Source organism: Salvelinus namaycush, chromosome 21 (genome assembly GCF_016432855.1).
Source record: "Salvelinus namaycush isolate Seneca chromosome 21, SaNama_1.0, whole genome shotgun sequence".
NCBI classification, from domain to species: Eukaryota; Metazoa; Chordata; class Actinopteri; order Salmoniformes; family Salmonidae; genus Salvelinus; species Salvelinus namaycush.
In genome coordinates, this window is record NC_052327.1 from 9,905,019 (window position 1) to 9,924,907 (window position 19,889).

At 42.6% G+C, this 19,889-nt stretch overlaps 1 protein-coding gene across 1 annotated transcript; it reads right to left on the reverse strand.

The window, feature by feature from the left end:
- Nucleotides 1–1,371: 1,371 nt before the first annotated feature.
- prdm11 (PR domain containing 11) lies at nucleotides 1,372–19,466 on the reverse strand. Its single transcript, XM_039017983.1, has 8 exons — nucleotides 19,291–19,466; nucleotides 17,607–17,722; nucleotides 16,274–16,374; nucleotides 13,150–13,409; nucleotides 12,716–12,783; nucleotides 12,255–12,442; nucleotides 5,119–5,670; nucleotides 1,372–4,422 (listed from the first exon to the last, which is right to left on the reverse strand). The coding sequence occupies exons 2-8, from the start codon at nucleotides 17,720–17,722 to the stop codon at nucleotides 2,261–2,263; spliced, it is 3,447 nt and encodes a 1,148-aa protein (XP_038873911.1). The 5' UTR covers nucleotides 19,291–19,466; the 3' UTR covers nucleotides 1,372–2,260.
- Between the last annotated feature and the right edge of the window lie 423 nt (nucleotides 19,467–19,889).

Here is a 19,889-nt window from a genome sequence, read left to right on the forward strand (position 1 = left end):
CATGAGGTCGAAGGAATTGTCTGTAGAGCTACGAGACAGGATTGTGTCGAGGCACAGATCTGGGGAAGGGTACACCAAAACATTTCTGCAGCATTGAAGAACACAGTGGCCTCCATCATTCTTAAATGGAAGAAGTTTGGAATCACTAAGACTCTTCCTAGAGCTGGCTGCCCATCCAAACTGAGCAATTGGAGGAGAAGGGCCTTGGTCAAGGAGGTGACCAAGAACCCAATGGTCACTCTGACAGAGCTCCAGAGTTCCGCTGTGGAAATGGGAGAACCTTCCAGAAGGACAACCATCTCTGCAGAACTCCACCAATCAAGCCTTTATGGTAGTGGCCAGAGGGAAGCCACTCCTCAGTAAAAGGCACATGACAGCCCGCTTGGAGTTCGCCAAAAGGCACCTAGAGGACTCAGACCATGAGAAACAAGATTCTCTAGTCTGATGAAACCAAAATTGAACTCTTTGGCCAAGACAACGCAGGAGTGGCTTCGGGACAAGTCTCTGAATGTCCTTGAGTGACCCAGCCAGAGCCTGGACTTGAACCCGACCGAACATCTCTGGAGAGACCTGAAAATATCTACGCAGCAACGCTCCCCATCCAACCTGACAAAGCTTGAAATGATCTGCAGAGAAGAATGGGAAAAACTCCCCAAATACAGGTGTGCCAAGCTTATAGCGTCATACCCAGAGGAATCAAGGCTGTAATCGCTGGCAAAGGTGCTTCAACAAAGTACTAAGTAAAGGGTCTAAATACTTATGTAAATGTGATATTTCAGTTTCTTATATTTAATACATTTGCAAAAAAAAAAGTCACTGTATTTGCTTTGTCATTATGGGGTATTGTTGTTTTTTCTCATCAATCTACACACAATTGAATCAATTTTAGAATGTCAAATGTGGAAAAAGTCAAGGGGTCTTAATACTTTTCGAATGCACTCTGTCTTGCATACATGATTTGGCAGAAGTATTACTAAACAAATACTTAAGAATAAATGCAAGAATAAATGCTGCAAGAAATGTAAAGTATAAACAATATATTGAAAACTTTTGGCTAATTTATGGCTATAAGCTTCACCTTGCAAAACGAATAGTATACTTTAATATTAAGCAATAAGTGTGGTGTATGGTCAATATACCACATACCCAAGGTGCCTTAATACTATTATAAACTTGTTACCAATATAATTAGAACAGTAAACAAGTAATTTTGCATCATACCCGTGGTATATTTAAGCAATAAGGCTCGAGTGGGTGTGGTATATGGCCAATATACCACGAACCCCCGAGGTGCCTTATTGCTATTATAAACTGGCTACCAACGTAATTAGAGCAGTAAAAATAAATGTTTTGTCATACCCATGGTATACGGTCTGATATACCACGGCTGTCAGCCAATCAGCATTCAGGGCTCGAACCCCCGAGTTTATAATGTCTGATATACCACGCCTTTCATCCAATCAGCATCCAAACTACCTGCTTCATAATGAATAATAGACCTACATTTGTTTAGGCAATTAAACAAAGAATACATTCCCCTCGATGGAATCTTTTAAGACCTATAAAAGCCACAAAAGAAATATCAATCACCACAGCAGTATATACACCTGTACAAAAAAACACTTAAACAAACCATATAATCTCTTGTGACGATGTGTGGCATAGCACCTTGGTTATTTGTGAACTTTCACTTTATCACCTTGCAATATGCTGTTATGGCACAATCTCATACAAATGTCATTTGAACCAAACATTTACTACTTTTAAAATAAACCGTAAATGTATAGAAATCAAAGACTTGTTTGAAAGAGAAATAATTTGCATTGTTACAAAAAACATATACTTGAGCTATTAACCTATGGCATTTTCCAAATAATGGTGTTGACTGCAGATTTTAAAAGCCCCACTAAATGATAATGACCATTTCTAACAGAGTTGATACCATTGATCAGCACATGCTCTAAATAAGTGCTATATGTTACACACTTAAAATTCAACACTCATACAAACTGATTGTTTTCACTAAGTCAGGTTTGCTGTCTTGCCTTTTAAGACCAACTTTGCCCCCTGAGCTTGACATAAACGTGTGCTCAACAGATTCTACTAGCTAGGTTTCCATTTTCTAAAGTGATGCTGATCAGGCCATTTTAGCAGCAGGGCCATTGCACACTTGTATGGCCAATCACATTATAGCCCAGATCACCCCTCCCCCCGGGATGGCTTTTGGAATAAAGTGAAGTAAAGCCCTGGCTCTCATCAGTCAAATATCAGGGTAGAACTCTGTGTTCACATTCATGCTGTGCAGAACATACTTTTGTTCATTAGCCGACATTCTATTCAGCATTTCGGCTGAGAGTGAATAGCTGTTGCCAGACTTCTCCTCAAACCAGCTGTCCAATGGTCGCTTGCCATCGAAGTTTGCTATTGGCGGCCCGTTGACTGCTAGGGTCAGTAGGTCATTCATCTGGTCCAGCGTCAGCCTTGAGCGGTTGTTCTTGCGCACTTTCTGCAGGGACCCCCGGCCCTTGTCACAGCAGGTGGTGGAAGTGGGCAAGACCCTGACAACTTGGAGTATGCGGTTAAGCAGAGGGAAGCGTTGCTTGTGCCTGGAGATTTGACTGACCACCTCCTTGAAGCCATTCATGCTGTAGTAGTCGGCTTTGAGGTCCCTCCACTCCACCAGCAAGCTGCCCCGAGCGTCAGTTCTGTCCCGCGACGTCTCCCGGACAGCCGAGGGGATCGCTTCAAGGTGGTCAAAAATGAGCAGGATCTCTTCCTCCCCGAAGGCTCGTAGGTCATCCCTGTTGCGTGGCCAGGTGGTGAGGTCAAGCACACGGCACGCCTTGACCACCGTGCGGCTGTGCATGTCGAGTCGCTGGGACAAGATTCCCTGGCTCTTCTGGCAGATCTTTTCGCGGATGGATTGGAACTTGGACTCGGCGACGCGCAAGTTATTCAGGTCTACGCCGTTGAAGCTTTCGCGGAAGTTCTCCTCAAACTCCTGCAGATACTCCCCAGGGCAGTCCACCAGCTGACCGATCTCATGGATTGCCTCTTCGATCTTGGCGTCTACCTGAGACACCAGCAGGTAGTCCCCCTGAAAGATGAAGGCCAGACGCGAAAGAACAGCGATGACATCCAGGAGAAAGTATATTAGCTTGACAGACTGGTAATCCATGAGGAATTGAAGCAGGGTCAAGGCGATGGCAGCTGCATCTGCCCTCTGCGTTTGGCCGCTGATATCCTTGAGGTGCGCCACCACCTCCAGGTAATCTTTGATAAGGGCATTCAGGACGTTTGGCTCTCCTATAATCCAGCTGACGGCTCGTATATCTCCCAGGAACTCTGTCTCCTCAGACAGCGTGGGGGCGGTAGACCTGAGCTCGGCCATCATGCGAGGGGAGTACCGATAGAAGCTCAGCAGCTGCTTCAGGTTGTTTTCAAGGTCCTCCAGGCAGGACAGCTCCTTCCCACTGATGGCATCCAGCACCTCCAGGTGAGGACGATGGATCATGACCGGCAAGCAGAGGATCCAGGGAAGCTTCTTCCGTACTGCAATGTACAGATTTGCTCTCAAACTGGAGGAGATGTTGGAGCCATCGACCCCCAGACCGGCCACCAGCATGTCCTGAAGCTTCAGACCAAGCACAGCAAAGGCCCGATCAATGGCCTGGAGGTAGCCATCCACACTGCCAACGCTTAGCCTCTGTAGGGAGAGGAACTCTGTGGCAGGGGGTCCTTCGCTGGTGGTGAACTGCACATAGACGGCAACGGTGTCTGACAGCAAGTCATCGTTCTGCCCGTCCATGATGACACTGAGGAAGGGCGACAGGCGTATCCTCTCCGCCAGGTCTTCCTTAAGCGCCCTGGCGATATGGTGGATGAGGATCTGGCAGTCACCTTCGTTCATGTACTGGTCGACCACCTTGAGCTCGCACTTCTTGAGCAACTCAGCCAGCGCTCGCAGGTCTGAGAAGGGTCGGCCCTCCAGTGCCAGGTGGTAAGCAGCATTGAACAGCAGCATCATGTTACGACACATCTCCTCTGTTTTCTCCGGGTGCATCCGAAGCTTGTATAGCTGCAGGCACTTTTTGTGCAGGTTGCTTTGGCTGTGCAGCTTGATAGTGTGGATCTTGAACTGCTTGGAGCCGATGATGAAGGCGGAGGTGCGTGAGGACTGGACGGTATACTGGCGGCAGACATGACACCACATCTCGTTGAGGGTTGGCGAGTAGCGCAGGAACCAGAACTTCTTGAGCCATTCCTGCTTGAAGCGGCGTATCCGTCGGCCAGGCCCAGCCAACAGCTTGGAGGAGTCGTCAGCAGCCACCATGAGGTCAGCAGTGATGGACTCATCTGCAGAGTCCACATCCTGATCATCCTCATCCAGCACCACGGGAATAGGGGTCATGGCCTCAGCTGCTGAAAAGAATAGGATATAACATTAATATCATAAAAGACAACCTCAGCAATGCTATCTATACTGTATCTGAGTAGACCAATGTCTTTTCATTCAACACCTAAGGAAAATAATGAAGCTTTTCATCCTATTAAGGGAATTCGATCAGATTAATATTATACCAAATCCACAGTATATCAAAACATTTCCAAAATGTGCCTAGAAATGAATAATTTGTTTTAAAACTATAAAATACCAATGACGCGTGGTAATACTAACCACGGAAATGAACACATCAGTTTTTAATTAATTTAATGTGATTTTAATTTGAGACAAAGTAAAAAGACAAAACGTGCAAACAGATTTTTATTTGAAATCCAATGGAATATACAAAAAACAAACATTCACCACCACAAAATCAAAAGCAAGAAATCACTGACAGATTCACACTTAGTTTCTCTTAAACCCTGTTGTGTGGTAATTCAATGTTAATTTAACTATTTGGGGTTTCTAAATTCAGTTTTAGTCTAACCAAAATAATAAAACATGCTTTTCTACTGATAATGATAAAGATTGTGATATGGGGAACTCAAATCTTAATTGAAGGTGAATATTAAATGTGAAGAAAATGTCACATCTGAAATTCTGTGCTACAAAGCAGAGGAATAATCTCACCAAATAACCCTTGCCACACTGCTCGGTTTCTCTCTGTGACCTACCTTGGAGCTCATCTATTGGTGCCAGCTCAGGGTGGGGTGGTACCTCCACCTGCTCTCCTCCCCTCAGACGAATCACCTCTGCCTCCAGCTCCCGAATCCTCCTCTTCAGCTTCACACAGTTGGGGCAGAACGAGGTAGAAGGCTCCTCATGAATCTGACCAGGGTCGTCTTCGGAATCCTCCATCTTCAGACACCTAACATTAAAGCCCCCCTCTAGGTGCTCTGATGGGTGGAGACCCAGACCAGCCACTTTGCATTCCTCCTGGGCCAGATAGGACTCCCCACTCTGGGAAGTGAGCGTGACGCGCTGAGCTCTGGTCCGCCTCATGGAGAAGGTGCTGTTCAGGGGGTTTCCCTGGCTCTTGGAGGCCTCCAGAGATGCTTCCAGGACATCTTTAAAGATGAGGTCGATCTTTTTCTTCTTGGCCTGTGGTTGGCCGTCCCCCTCCTCGCTGGTGTGCTTGCTGAGGCTGCACCTGCCATGCAGAGCTGACCTGAGCACAGGTCCTTTGGTCTCCTCCTGGGCCTCGGATTTCCCAACAGTCAACAGTCCTGGAACACAACAGTGCAGAGTTAGCTGTGTAGAAGTACACCGGTGTATAATATTGCCAACTACTAGTACAATGGATGTGATAACATACAAAATACCAAGCAGAATGAAAAGAAAAGTAACCTCAGACAAAGACAATGACTAATTCCCTATCCTATAAAAAAAACGTAACAGCATAAGAAAACGAGAACCTACTTTGCTTACCTGCAGAACCTATGCAGGTAAACGATCCGGAAGGTTTTTCCTCTTGGAGAGTATTGTTGCTGGTTAAAAATGGCAACGGTTTAAACAACAGAATGGAAGTTTCAGCCCTATAGAGATTGTTTTGAAATGCCGAAGGTCAAAGGAGATATGAATAAAATGTCAACTGAAATGATCCCGATGACGTCGCTTTTCATTTCATCAGACATACACTACATGATTTTGCCACGTTTTTGCCATCCCAGGCAAATTTTCAATCAGATTAAAATACTAAGACCATAGGCTTGGATCTGGATGTAGGACGTAGCTACTCATATAGCATAAGTGGGTCAACGGTGCACCAACTGGCTAGAGTAGACCTAATCCCCAATGCCAGATTATCATATCAGAGACCTGTTTTGTCAAATAGCAGACGCTTTTCCCAATGGAGATAGTGTTTACTCATTGGTGATTTTTTGTTGTTGCTCTAATCCATTCTTTTAAAATACAGGTTGTTGGAGTACAGACGGAAACCAGTGGTGATTGTTCACATATTGTCATGGATGTAGGGCACACCCCCTCAATTTGAGCCCTGGATGTAAAAGTCTAGCATGCTGACCAAACCGGCCACATAGCATGCGCGAGCGTTGCAAAATAAAAGAACACATACATGTTATTCAATCATTTCATCCAAACTGCTCACGCGCGTCAACAGATGTCTGTGTAGCCAGGCGCTAAACTAGAACTTGGTTCTATTTTAGATGCTTGACGCGCTGCAAGTCCTGTCTCTCCCATCTATTCTTTGGTTGTCTACGAGCATATAGGTCTTTCTATAAACTCGGGTAGCAGTGCGCATTTCTTGTAGTGGACAACTATTTGGAGCTATTACAAAGTCATTAATAATAAACCTGTTTAAACCCTTTCTCATGCTTAGAGTCTTCACAGATTTGGTAGAAATCATGTGACAAAAAACACTACCTTTCTTTCCTTACATTTATGATATTGCTGTTTGTCATTATATCATATACTAAGCATTTAACAATTGAATTACACATTGAACTTGATCCTGTAAAATTCCTGGATATTGCTGTCGGACTCTTTTGTATGGCGATCTCGGAAGTGCACTGTAACCTCGTAATATTTCGTAGTTCCCTATGTTATGGTGTGAAAACAGTTTATGGGCACACATATCCAAAATAATGTATGGATTGCAAAATCAAATGCTTCTAACAGAAAGAGTAACTAACAAGATGAATCAAACCAAAATGTACACTGTCATTAATGGGGTTCTTCAATAATTAAGCATAATAGTTGTTGGGTGTGCAATTGATGTTGTTGGGTGAGTTGTTTAGTTATGTGGGGAAATTATCGTGCAACAGCCGATTCAGGAAATTATTTTCTGAATGATAAAGAACTGGTGTGAAACTGCACGCAATTGAACAGCCAAAGTACACATATTTAATTTCTCAATTTCTGATTATGATTTAGTGTGTAATGACTTAATGAACTGTGGTTGCTGTAAATGGTTAGCTGACTGATACACTACATGACCAAAAGTATGTGGACACCGGCTCGGCACACATTCCAAAATCGTGGCCATTAGTATGGAGTTGGTCCCCCCTTTGCTACAATAGCCTCCACTCTTCTGGGAAGGCTTTCCACTAGATGTTGGAACATTGCTGTGGGGACTTGCTTCCATTCAGCCACAAGAGCATTAGTGAGGTCGGGCAGTGATGTTGGGCGATTAGGCCTGTCTCGCAGTCGGCGTTCCAATTCATCCCAAATGTGACTGATGGGGTTGAGGTCAGGGCTCTGTGCAGGCAAGTCAAGTTCATCCACACCGATCTCGACAACCATTTCTGTATCGTTCTCGCTTTGGGCAAGGGGGCATTGTCATGCTGAAACAGCCTTCCCCAAACTGTTGCCACAAAGTTGGAAGCACAGAATCGTCTAGAGTGTCATTGATTGATGTAGCATTAAGCTTTCCCTTCACTGTAACTAAGGGGCCTAGCCCGAACTATGAAAAACAGCCCCAGACAATTATTCCTCCTCCACCGAACTTTACAGTTGGCACTATGCATTCGGGCAGGTAGCGTTCACCTGGCATTCACCAAACCCAGATTGTCCGTCTGCCAGATGGTGAAGCGTGATTCGTCACTCCAGAGAACGCATTTCTACTGCTCCAGAGTCTAATGGTGGCGTGCTTTACACCACTCCAGCTGACACTTGGCATTCGCGCGGTGATCTAAGGCTTGTTTTCGCCTACTTGGTCATGGAAACCCATTTCATGAAGCTCCCGACGAACAGTTCTTGTGCGGACATTGCTTCCAGAGGCAGTTTGGAACTCGGTAGTGAGTGTTGCAAAAGAGGACAGATGCTTTTTACGAGCTTCAGCACTCGGCGGTCCCGTTCTGTGAGCTTGTGTGGCCTACCACTTCGCAGCTGAGCCGTTGTGGCGCCTAGACGTTTCCACTTCACAATAACAGCACTGAAGAAATTTGACTTGGACCCTAAAACCCTCAAAAACTTTTACAGATGCATAATTGAGAAAATCCTGTCGGGCTGTACCATCGCCTGGTACGGAAACTGCACCGCCTGCAACCGCAGGGCTCTCTAGAGGATGGTGCGGTCTGCCCAACGCATCACTGGGGGCAAACTACCTGCCCTCCAGGACATCTACAGCACCCGATGTCACAGGAAGGCCAAAAAAATCGTCAAGGACAACAACCACCCAAGCCACAGCCTGTTCACCCGGCTATCTTCCAGAAGGCGAGGTCAGTACAGGTGCATCAAAGATGTTAAATAGCCATCACTAGCACATTAGAGGCTGCTGCCTATATACATAGACTTTAAAATCACTGGCCACTTTAATAAATGGAACACTAGTCACTTAAATAATGTTTACATATTTTGCATTTCTCATCTACAGTTGAAGTTGGAAGTTTACATACACCTTAGCCAAATACATTTAAACTCAGTTTTCACAATTCCTGACATTTAATCAGAGTAAAAATTCCCTGTTTTAGGTCAGTTAGGATCACCACTTTATTTTAAGAATGTGAAATGTCAGACTAACAGTAGAGAGAAGGATTTATTTCAGCTTTTATTTATTTCATCACATTCCCAGTGGGTCAGAAGTTTACATACACTCAATTAGTATTTGGTAGCATTGCCTTTAAATTGTTTAACTTGGGTCAAATGTTTTGGGTACAAGCTTCCCATAATAAGTTGAGTGAATTTTGGCCCATTCCTCCTGACAGAGCTGGTGTAACTGAGTCAGGTTTGTAGGCCTCCTTGCTCGCACACGCTTTTTCAGTTCTGCCCACAAATTTTCTATAGGGTTGAGGTCAGGGCTTTGTGATGGCCACTCCAATACCTTGACTTTGTTGTCCTTAAGCCATTTTGTCACAACTTTGGAAGTATGCATTGTCCATTTGGAAGACCCATTTGCAACCAAGTTTTAACTTCATGACTGATGTCTTGAGATGTTGCTTCAATATATCCACATAATTGTCCTGCCTCATGATGCCATCTATTTTGTGAAGTGCACCAGTCCCCCCTGTAGCAAAGCATCCCCACAACATGATGCTGCCACCCCCGTGCTTCACGGTTGGGATGGTGTTCTTCGGCTTGAAAGCCTCGCCCTTTTTCCTCCAAACATAACAATGGTCATTACGGCCAAACAGTTCTATTTTTGTTTCATCAGACCAGAGCCACATCAGACCACATTTCTCCAAAAAGTATGATCTTTGTCCCCATGTGCAGTTGCAAACCGTAGTCTGGCTTTTTTATGGTTTTGGAGCAGTGCCTTCTTCCTTGCTGAGCGGCCTTTCAGGTTATGTCGAAATCCATGTGTGTATAGCAATGGAATGAAACATCCAACCAATGCAGTAGGTCCACCGGAGGGTTGTGGGGTCCTGCCAGAAGCAACCCCCTACCCCTAGACACTTGTGGAGATCTGAGATGATTGGACAGGGGTAAGGTGGAGCTCTCACCATGTTACCACCCATCAATCCCTCTCAGATCTCCACAAGTGTCTAGACTATGGCCAGTAGGGGCCTACCACTTCTAGACAGTATATGGGTATTATGGCAGCGCAGTCAGTCAGCCTAGCACTGTCTAAAATGTTGAAGGGACAGTGCAGTAAAAAAAAAAAAAGCTACATCAAGTTTAATTATATTTCCACACACACGCTATGCGATAGGGCCAGGATGATATCAGTATCACAATATTTTTTTCCATGGCAAAAATGAAAACACGAAGCAGACCAAACACTTTGGTCCTTTAAAAACCTGCTGTATGTAAAATAGTGTGCTATAGCTTGGAAAATAAATGTGTGACTGAATGACATGTTTCCAACATTAAGGCTGTTTTCCTGAAGAGGTTAAATCCACAAAGTGTTTTGTTTCGTTGCCACGATGCTAACGAGTATCGCGAAACTGGTATAGTCCCGGCCCTACTATGAGGTCAAAATAACCCTCTGAGATTGTGAAAATTATGATAATGCACTTTTTGTGTAAGAGCTATTTGAAAAAAATGCCTGAAATTTCACCCTGTTCAGGTGGGATGGAACTTTTGGCCCACATCATGACATCACAATGCAAACTGATTATAATAGACAAATGACTGTTCATCTGGGTAAGCTCTAGACAATCCCATCAACCAATCAGGGCTGTGTATGTAAATATCTTCACATTTGTTTCCTAACGCCTATACGGTCAGACTGGGCATTTCAAGAGCAGAAGGAGGCTCACGAAAATAAATGATAAAAAAAATATATTTAACTTATTTTCATTAAATAAACAGTGATTTATTAGACATACAGTGATGATTAAGTAAAATGACAAAGACTTCATGGGTTCTTTAATAGCGGTCAAATACTTGCTTCCTCTGTCCTTTGGTGAATCTCAATTGAGATTCTCCCCTTTGTTTCCCCCATTCCTCTCAAAGAACATTGTGGGAGAGGAGTGAAGGTTCCTCCCCTCAGGCTACAATGCACTTTCAAGGAAAGGCAAGGAGTGGAAGAAACAAGGACAGAGGAAGCAAGAATTTGATGGCTAGTTTTCAGACACAGACTCACACACACAATGCCTAAAGAGTTCACTGATTCTAATGATTATTTTTATTGTCTATAATGGGTTTTGCCAACAAAACTTTTTATTATATTATTATATCAATTATTATAACATAGACATGCTGTTGTTTATCTTTTTCATTCTTCAGGAATGTTTAGCATGGTTCTAAATGATAGAGACGTTGACTAAAGCACAAAAAGAACTGGCAACAAGGCATGACAAAGAAACGGTGTCCATGTTTCTTGTGACATTTTGAATGACATGTAGATGTTTTGTTGTTGCTACGTAGAGTTACGGTCTCATTGTGCCTACCTAGAAATGTATTCCTGTAACTACACGTGAAGCTGCAAGAAAATCATATTTAAAATGTATATCTAATCATTTTGAAATGTTTACCCTGATGTCACACATTGGCCCCTTCATTAATAAGAAAGACCATAATACACACGTTGGTGATTGAAAGTTGGTGGCGGTAATGCACCTTGGTTGCCAACCGCCATATAAAATCCACAGAAGAAGCAAGATGAACGAGGAGAGATTCATCAAAGAAAAAATGGGGAAACCTAGTTAGTTTTCTGTGGATGAATTGTCAGAGTAGAAAACACACAATTTTGTGTGACTCTTTTTAAAAAGGACCATTTGAATTTCAGGTAAAATAACAGCCCGATGTTCATCTCCCAGGGCAAATGAGCAAGCAACAGCAAGCTAGCTACATTTCCATGAATGTTTCATGTGTGTTTTGACCTTTCCCCAAATGTACAGTTGGTTCAGGTATTTTAACCTGCGTGTCATGAAAGAGTCTGGTGGGGATAGACAAAGTCAACATGATACGATGGCGCATGCAGATGCACGCGTGGAGCCGGTTTGGTAAGCATGAAGGAGTCAATCGCACCATCACGTGGTGAAGTTATATCATCCCAGGATGCTCAAGAAGCATGGATAATAACTGTCCTTCATTTGAGCTTTGAATTAAATTGAGAGTTTATTCAAGGAAATTTGCGACGAACATTTCATGTTTTGTAGTTTAAGAAAAACTTATTCAATGGCTCAATGAACCGAGCATCGGATTAAATCATTGTACTGACCGAGACAGGTTTTGCGTCCATCCAAGATTCAAAAAGAAATTAAAAAGTACAAAAATATTGTGCAGTGTTGTTTGAATTTGAAATCTCCCTCGATCCACACTGGCCGTCATAATCGCTCCAAAAGAAGTCAAAGGAACACGAATAACACTAGTTTTACTACTTGATGGATATTTCTTTCACAAAGTCAGTCATTTTGAGCAGCAATATGAGAAGCAAATTGAAATAACTTTCAGGGGGACGTCTCACCTGTGTCCAGGTTGTGGCCAATACTGTCCTGCGAGACACTGTGTAGCCGCCTCATGTAGTCATCGCTGTACCACACACGGAGCCTCTCTCCCGCCGACAACTCCCGACACACACGGAAATATATATGTTCTCCATGCTGGAACGCAGTCATGTTCCTCTCATTCTCATCCGACGAATTACGTATATACCTGGAGGCAACAAAAACCCAGAAATATCATTTAGTTGCATAAGGCATTGATACAACATAGGTTGCAGCATACAACATGTTTTAAGCAATGTACATACAGTCAACCAGTTCGATTATACCGGATTTTCACAACCCTCATATATGCCGTCCTCTCACATTCCTTGAATACTCGTCACTGATGTCAAAGTATCACAGCTGATTAAGTTCCTCTGTTTCTGTTCAACTCTAATCTCAAAACGGAGAGGTTAATGTATGATCAACATGTAAATTATACCTCATCCAGTTGGCTTTAGTTTCATCACTGCCATCAATGGATTTGTATGTGTTGTTCTCATCAACGATCTGAGAGAGTAAGGATGAAATGGTGTGGTCAATGCTTTAGAATAGATGAGAGCTCAAGGATGAGATATCTTTCTCCAGAGAATGTAAGATCCCTGACATGTTTAAGCCTTTATCACACTGAAGGATGTGGCTACAAATGTCTAACATGCAAAGTTGGGTTAACATTTTTATAATAATTTTCATGAATAAACATTAATGAAATGAATAAGCTATTATAAATGCTTAAAAACATTGACAAATAATGAAATACATATTTATTAATAGTTCATTAAAATGCTTATTTTGTGAAAGTTACTGGACGACTTCCAGGAAAAGTCCCTGCACCACATGGTGCACCTAAGAGAGTGGGGATGTTGCTCGACTCACCATCCAAGAGAAAAACCCTGAGGAATAGTCCTTAGATACCAACTCCCCCTGATACGGGCCAAAGAGCGCCCCCTTGGGGATGCCCGCATCTATGCAGCACACATCCACCTCCTCCTCCTCCCGGACGAGCTCTATTCCCGAGGGCACTGTGAGGGAAGCCCGGTTGGGCACCCCCAGTGCCACTGGTGTGTCTGGCACAAAGACCGGAGGACCATGGTTTGGGCATTCCTCCAAGAAATACTCTTTGCACTCCTCACAGACTGAAAAAAAGTGGACATTGGGTAAATCCATTTGAATTCAATCACTTTTTGACAGCATTCCTTTTATTTGAAAGACCACACAGAATCAGAACTGGGAACGAAAAGGATCTACCCTGTTCCGGAACAGAACCGTTATTGTAAAAGCATGGGATGCGATTAATAACGCTCTTTTACATTCCGGTTTCCCAGTCTCACAAAAAAACACAAAGCGTCTATGCAAAACCCTCCTCTGTCAATCAGAAACTTTTTCCAGTGTCTAACTGCCAGCTGAAAATCTTTGTCAGTGTGTGTGTGCAGGCCACCTGCCCCTCCCCCACCAAAGCATACCTGTAGCCTACTGACGTTACAAGAGTAATTCAGAAGATAGGGAGAGATATTTTTTAATTAGAGAAGAATGGACTCACTTTTTCAATGCTAGTTAGGGATACTATAGTTATCAAATTTGATTTATTAACTACAAAAAAGGTAAGACGTGTATTTAAATCCGGTGCTGCTCTGTACAGACAAGCTTGTTAGCTAGTTTCTTTGGCCCAAAGTTAGAACCAACTCTGAAGTTCAAAGACATTCAAAGTTCCATAGAAGCTGCTCCTCCGTAGGTATAATTCTGTGGGCTTAATTCAGATAATGCATGTCATCACAAGATGCCCAGCGTAAGGATATTGCCAGGTTTCCTCCAGACGTGATTCAGGCCAAAGAGGTCAATATTGGTTTCATCAGACCGGAGAATCTTGTTTCTCATGGTCTGAGAGTCTTTAGGTGTCTTTTGGCAAACTCCAAGCGGGCTGTCATGTGCCTTCTACTGAGGAGTGCCTTCCCTCTGGCCACTACCATAAAGGCCTGATTGGTGGAGTGCTGCAGAGATGGTTGTCCTTCTGGAAGGATCTCCCATCTCCACACAGGAACTCTGGAGCTCTGTCAGAGTGACCATCGGGTTCTTGGTCACCTCCCTGACCAAGGCCCTTCTCCTCCAATTGCTCAGTTTGGCCGGGCAGCAAGCTCTAGGAAGAGTCTTGGTGGTTCCAAACTTTTTCCATTTAAGAATGATGGAGGCCACTGTGTGTGTGCCTTTCCAAATAATATCCAATCAATTGAATTTACCACAGGTGGACTCCAATGAAGTTGTAGAAACATCAAGGATGATCAATGGAAACAGGATACACCTGAGCCCAATTGAGTCTCATAGCAAAGGGTCTGAATACCTATGTAAATAAGTATATCTTTTTTTATTATTAATACATTTGCAAAAATTTCTAAAAACCTGTTTTCTCTTTGTCATTATGGGGTATTGTGTGTAGATTGATGAGGAAAAAATGTCACTTAATCCATTTTAGAATAAGGCTGTAATGTAACATAATGTGGAAAAAGTCAAGGGGTATGAACACTTTCCGAATGCAATGTATATATACATATAAACACCACCGTTCAAAAGTTAGAAATGTCCTTGTTTTTGAAAGAAAAGCAAAAGTTTTGTCCATTAAATTTGGGGTCACAGACATATTTTTTGTCCATTAAAATAACATCAAATTGATCAGAAATACAGTGTAGACATTGTTAACGTTGTAAATGATTATTGTAGCTGGAAACGGCAGATTTTTTATGGAATATCTACATAGGCTTACAGAGGCCCATTATCAGCAACCATTCTCCGGCATTCCAATGGCACGTTGTGTTAGCTAATCCAAGTTTATAATTTTAAAAGGCTAATTGATCATTAGAAAACCATTTTACAATTATGTTATCACAGCTGAAAACTGTGTGGTGATTAAAGAAGCAATAAAACTGGCCTTCTTTAGACTAGTTGAGTATCTGGAGCATCAGCATTTGTGGGTTCGATTACAAGCTCAAAATGGCCAGAAACAAATAACTTTCTTCTGAAACTCGTCAGTCTATTCTTGTTCTGAGAAATAAAGGCTATTCCATGCGAGAAATTGCCATGAAACTGAAGATCTCATACAACGCTGTGTACTACTCCCTTCACAGAACAGCGCAAACTGTCTCTAACCAGAATAGAAAGAGGAGTGGGAGGCCCCGGTGCACAACTGAGCAAGAGGACAAGTACATTAGAGTGTCTAGTTCGAGAAACCGACTCCTCACAAGTCCTCAACTGGCAGCTTCATTAAATAGTACCCGCAAAACACCAGTCTCAACGTCAACAGTGAAGAGGCAACTCCGGGATGCTGGCCTTCTAGGCAGAGTTGCAAAGAAAAAGCCATATCTCAGACTGGCCAATAAAAAGAAAAGATTAAGATGGGCAAAAGAACAGACACTGGACAGAGGAACTCTGCCTAGAAGGCCAGCATCCCGGAGTTGCCTCTTCACTGTTGACGTTGAGACTGGTATTTTGCGGGTACTATTTAATGACGCTGCCAGAAAACTCAGCCTAAATAAATAGAAAGTTGTGCATTGATCCTGAGTGTGAGGAGATTCCTTTTAATTTCAGTGTTACTTTTTATCTCCTGCACTTTCGGGTGTGCGACAGATTCTCTCAAAATTCAAGCATTTGAAAGTTGACATTTCGATTGTAAACTTTTAAAATATATCAATCTCAAGCGTTTATCTTTTCCAGTGATGAAGACATGGATGTCTCGTGATATGGTGGGGTATGCAAAATGGGTCAACTTTGAGCACCCTTTATCTCTTGAAGGTTTTGGCATTCAGGTCCAAAAAGCCACTTTCTGTGAACTTCTGCAATGGGCAAAATATGTATGGAAGGTTTCATTCAAATCAAAAGGGGTGCTGTCAAAAAGTGATTGAATTCAAATGGCTTTACCTCATTACAATTATTACCCTATGGATCCGTTTTTGATGGGAGTATACATCAATGTTCAGCGTGAGAATTGTTGGAAAAATATGATGACACTTACACCAGAAGTCTACTTTATGGTGGCTCTCACTGGCACCGTGCTCGTGATCAACCTTGAGTTTCTTGCTTGGTTCCTCGGACTCACACTCGTCTTTGATTAGGCTGTGGTAAGTCACATACAGTACATGATTATTTATGATACACTACATGGGTTTGAAAAGCTTCTCTTCAACATTGCATGCAAAGAACAATGCAACACTGCATAACTGAATACTAGTCAATTTGGTTGCTGCCTAATCCCAAAACCTTTATGAGCAACATGACAAGAAATGGCTGTCAATGTCTGCATGTCAATGGCGCATATTGGGTCATGATTGAAATGTGTCCCAATATCTTTTCCAACTGTCCCGTTATCTGGTTTTAATGACCATTCTAGAATGCCCTTCTAGCCAATCAGAAATTAGTACTCAACAATGCTGTGGTATAAGGGCAGTATAATGTACAGTTACTCTGTTGATGCTGATGTGAATGTACACTGAAAAAAAATAAACGCAACATGTAAAGTGCTGGTCCCATGTTTCATGAGCTGAAATAAAAGATCCCAGAAATTTTCCAAATGCACAAAAAGCTTATTTCTCTCAAATTGTGCACAGATTTGTTTACATCCCTGTTAGTGAGCATTTTTCCTTTGCCAAGATAATCCAACCACCTAACAGGTGTGGCATATTAAGAAGCTGATTAAACAGCATGATCATTACACCTTGTGCTTGGAACAATAAAAGGCCACTCTAAAATGTGCAGTTGTGTCACACAACACATTGCCCTCAAGTTGAGGGAGTGTGCAATTGGCGTGCTGACTGCAGTAATGTCCACCAGAGCTGTTGCCAGAGAATTTATTGTTAATTTCTCTACCATAAGCCACCTCCCAACATTTTAAAGGATTTGGCAGTACGTCCAACCAGCCTTACAACCACAGACCACATGTATGGCGTCGTGTGGGCAAGCGGATTGCTGACGTCAACGTTGTGAACAGAGTGCCCCATTGTGGCAGTGGTGTTATGGTATGGGCAGGCATAAGCTACGGACAACGAACACAATTGCATTTTATCGATGGCAATTTGAATGCACAAAAATACCATGACAAGATCCTGAGGCCCATTAGTGAGGCCCATTTTTTTTTTAAGGTATATGTGATCAACAGACGCATATCTGTATTCCCAGTCATGTGAAATGCATAGATTAAGGCATAATGCATGCATTTCAATTGACTGATTTCCTCATACTGTATAAACTGTAACTCAGTAAAATAAATGAAATTGTTGCATTTATATTTTTGTTCAGTATATATAAAATCAGTCAGGACAGCTTGTTTGTCTGTGAGGAGCATCACCCACCTGGTGCTGCTGTTGGGCCCGGCTTCTGAGGATGGCTTGGTTTGATAGGCAGACGATGCTGCCATTGTGGAGGGAAGTGGGCTCACTGAGTGCAAATTCAGTCCCACATAATTCATCTGCAAATAACACAAGGAAAAACAGTGACCTACATACAACCTCATACACCGTATACTGTCAGAGCTTACCAGCGTAGTCCAAAAAAACAGAAATGATTTACCTCCACTTCCTTCAGCCATTCTTATGGGCAAAATTAATAGGGTTTTGGAATAAACTCAGAAAATAAGGTGTTAACACAGGTTTATGAGATCTCACACGTTTTGATCTGAGATAATATTAGTCAGTTCCCGATGCAAGAGGCGTCACTACAGTCCCTGGTTCAAATCCAGTCTGTATCACAAACGGTCGTGATTGGGAGTCCCATAGGGCGGCGCACAATTGGCCCAGCGTCGTCCGGGGTAGGCCGTTATTGTAAATAAGAATTTGTTCTTAACTTACTTGCCTAGTTAAATAAATAAAGTTAACATGACCTTTATGAAGCTGTGCTTTGTAGTTGTTTTACATAAATGCTTCAAAATCCACAAAAAGTGACGTTAGCTGATGAAGATGATCTCATAGAACAAGCCTCACATAGCAAATTAGCAATAACAAAGAAAATGTGTTGCCCAAATTCGATACTCATTACCTCCATACAAAAATTACCCACTTGGTGGTGTCATTTTCGTGGACCGATTTTAACAGGGAGCTCGGACTCGAAAATGTTATACATTTTTTATTATTTAACTAGGTAAGTCAGTTAAGAACAAATTCGTATTTACAATGACGGCCTGGGAACAGTGGGTTAACTGCCTAAATCTCTGATTTAAGACTTGAGAACGTTTAAGACACTAGGACCTCGGGGGAAAAAACGAGGTCCGACAAGGTAAAATCGTTTTGAATGGTCATTCAACTCGGAATTCCAAGTCGGGAACTCGGGCCTCTTTCCAGAATTCCGACTTTCCGACCATAGTTGTTTTGAACGCGACATATACCCTCTCGCTTCTCCTCTTTCGCTCTGACTCAATGCAATAGGGGAAACTGTCATTAACATCCAGTCTTTGAAAATATATTTTTAATTAGTAAACAGTTTTTCATAATGCAAGATGCATTCAAAGGCAAAAACCATTACAGACCAAGCAAATATGGTTACATTGTAAACATCTCATAATGCAAAGTTTGTATTCTGAGAACACAACCGGGGAAATCTGGACATCAAACGTTCGAAGTGACCGCAAGAAACCCAAGTCCGACCCACACGGTTGTTGATAATGCAAACCTTCCGGAACAAATCCCGACACAATATATCGGCAGCAAAAATAAATTCGGCAGCGAAATCTAATTGGTCGGAAAGACTGCCGCTCTCAGTAGGCTCGAGTTTAGTGAGTAGAGACACGGAACATAAACGGGCTAACGTTACAATGATACAAAAACAAACAAAAAACTTACACCTATCGCCAAAGTTTGCTGTTACTACACAATAACAAGGAAAAGCACAGCAACATGTATGCTATGTGACAGACTCCAGCTGTGTCTTGCACTGCGCTATTCCCAGATATTTCCTTGGTTCCCGTCTGCAGGCAATTGGCAATTTGCCTAACGCTTTCGGAAGCCATTTTTCATTGGCCACATTGGCTAGTAAGACACTCACCTTCTACAGAATCTGCAGTGCTTCGGACGGTCTGCGATGAACACGTTATCCCCCGACCACAACTCAAGCCTCTGTAATCCTCGCCGTTGACGGACCGCCACTCTTTGATTTCACTAGTCCAGGGCAATGCAGTGTTTATTAGAAATAATTGCTACGAGTCAACCGCTTCTCTCGGCTTTGACCACCATCTTTTTATTACAGGAAATGACATAGAAAACGGAAGAAACCTACTTGAATTCAGAGATGAAAGGCGCAGTACAAAAATATTTATCTCTGGTGAAAAATTACTCACCTTTTGTGTAACGCGCATTGCTGGAGCTGCTGTCTGGGCGTGAGAGAAACAACCTTGAGTCGGAATGCTCAGCAACTAAACTGTAGAATTGTTCCACGCTAAAAGTTAATTAAGTTTTACAGGGTACACTCAAAGACTGATTTCGGCACTATGGTTGAAATAATTGGAAAATGTACACAATCAAACCAGACCTCAACAGTTAATGGACAATCACAAGACGAGATTGAAATGTAAATGTATGTAAAGGAAAGTTGAGTCAAACTAAACTTCTTAGTTAAACTAAATAGTTAAATTGTAGAACAGAACA

Coding starts and splice junctions, on each gene's coding strand:
- prdm11 (XM_039017983.1), bottom strand. CDS start 17,722: ATGAATTATGTGGGACTGAATTTGCACTCAGTGAGCCCACTTCCCTCC. Junction 12,784..13,149: donor CAGGGTTTTTCTCTTGGATG/GTGAGTCGAGCA, acceptor TTACTCTCTCAG/ATCGTTGATGAGAACAACAC. Junction 4,423..5,118: donor ACCAATAGATGAGCTCCAAG/GTAGGTCACAGA, acceptor TATTCTTTTCAG/CAGCTGAGGCCATGACCCCT.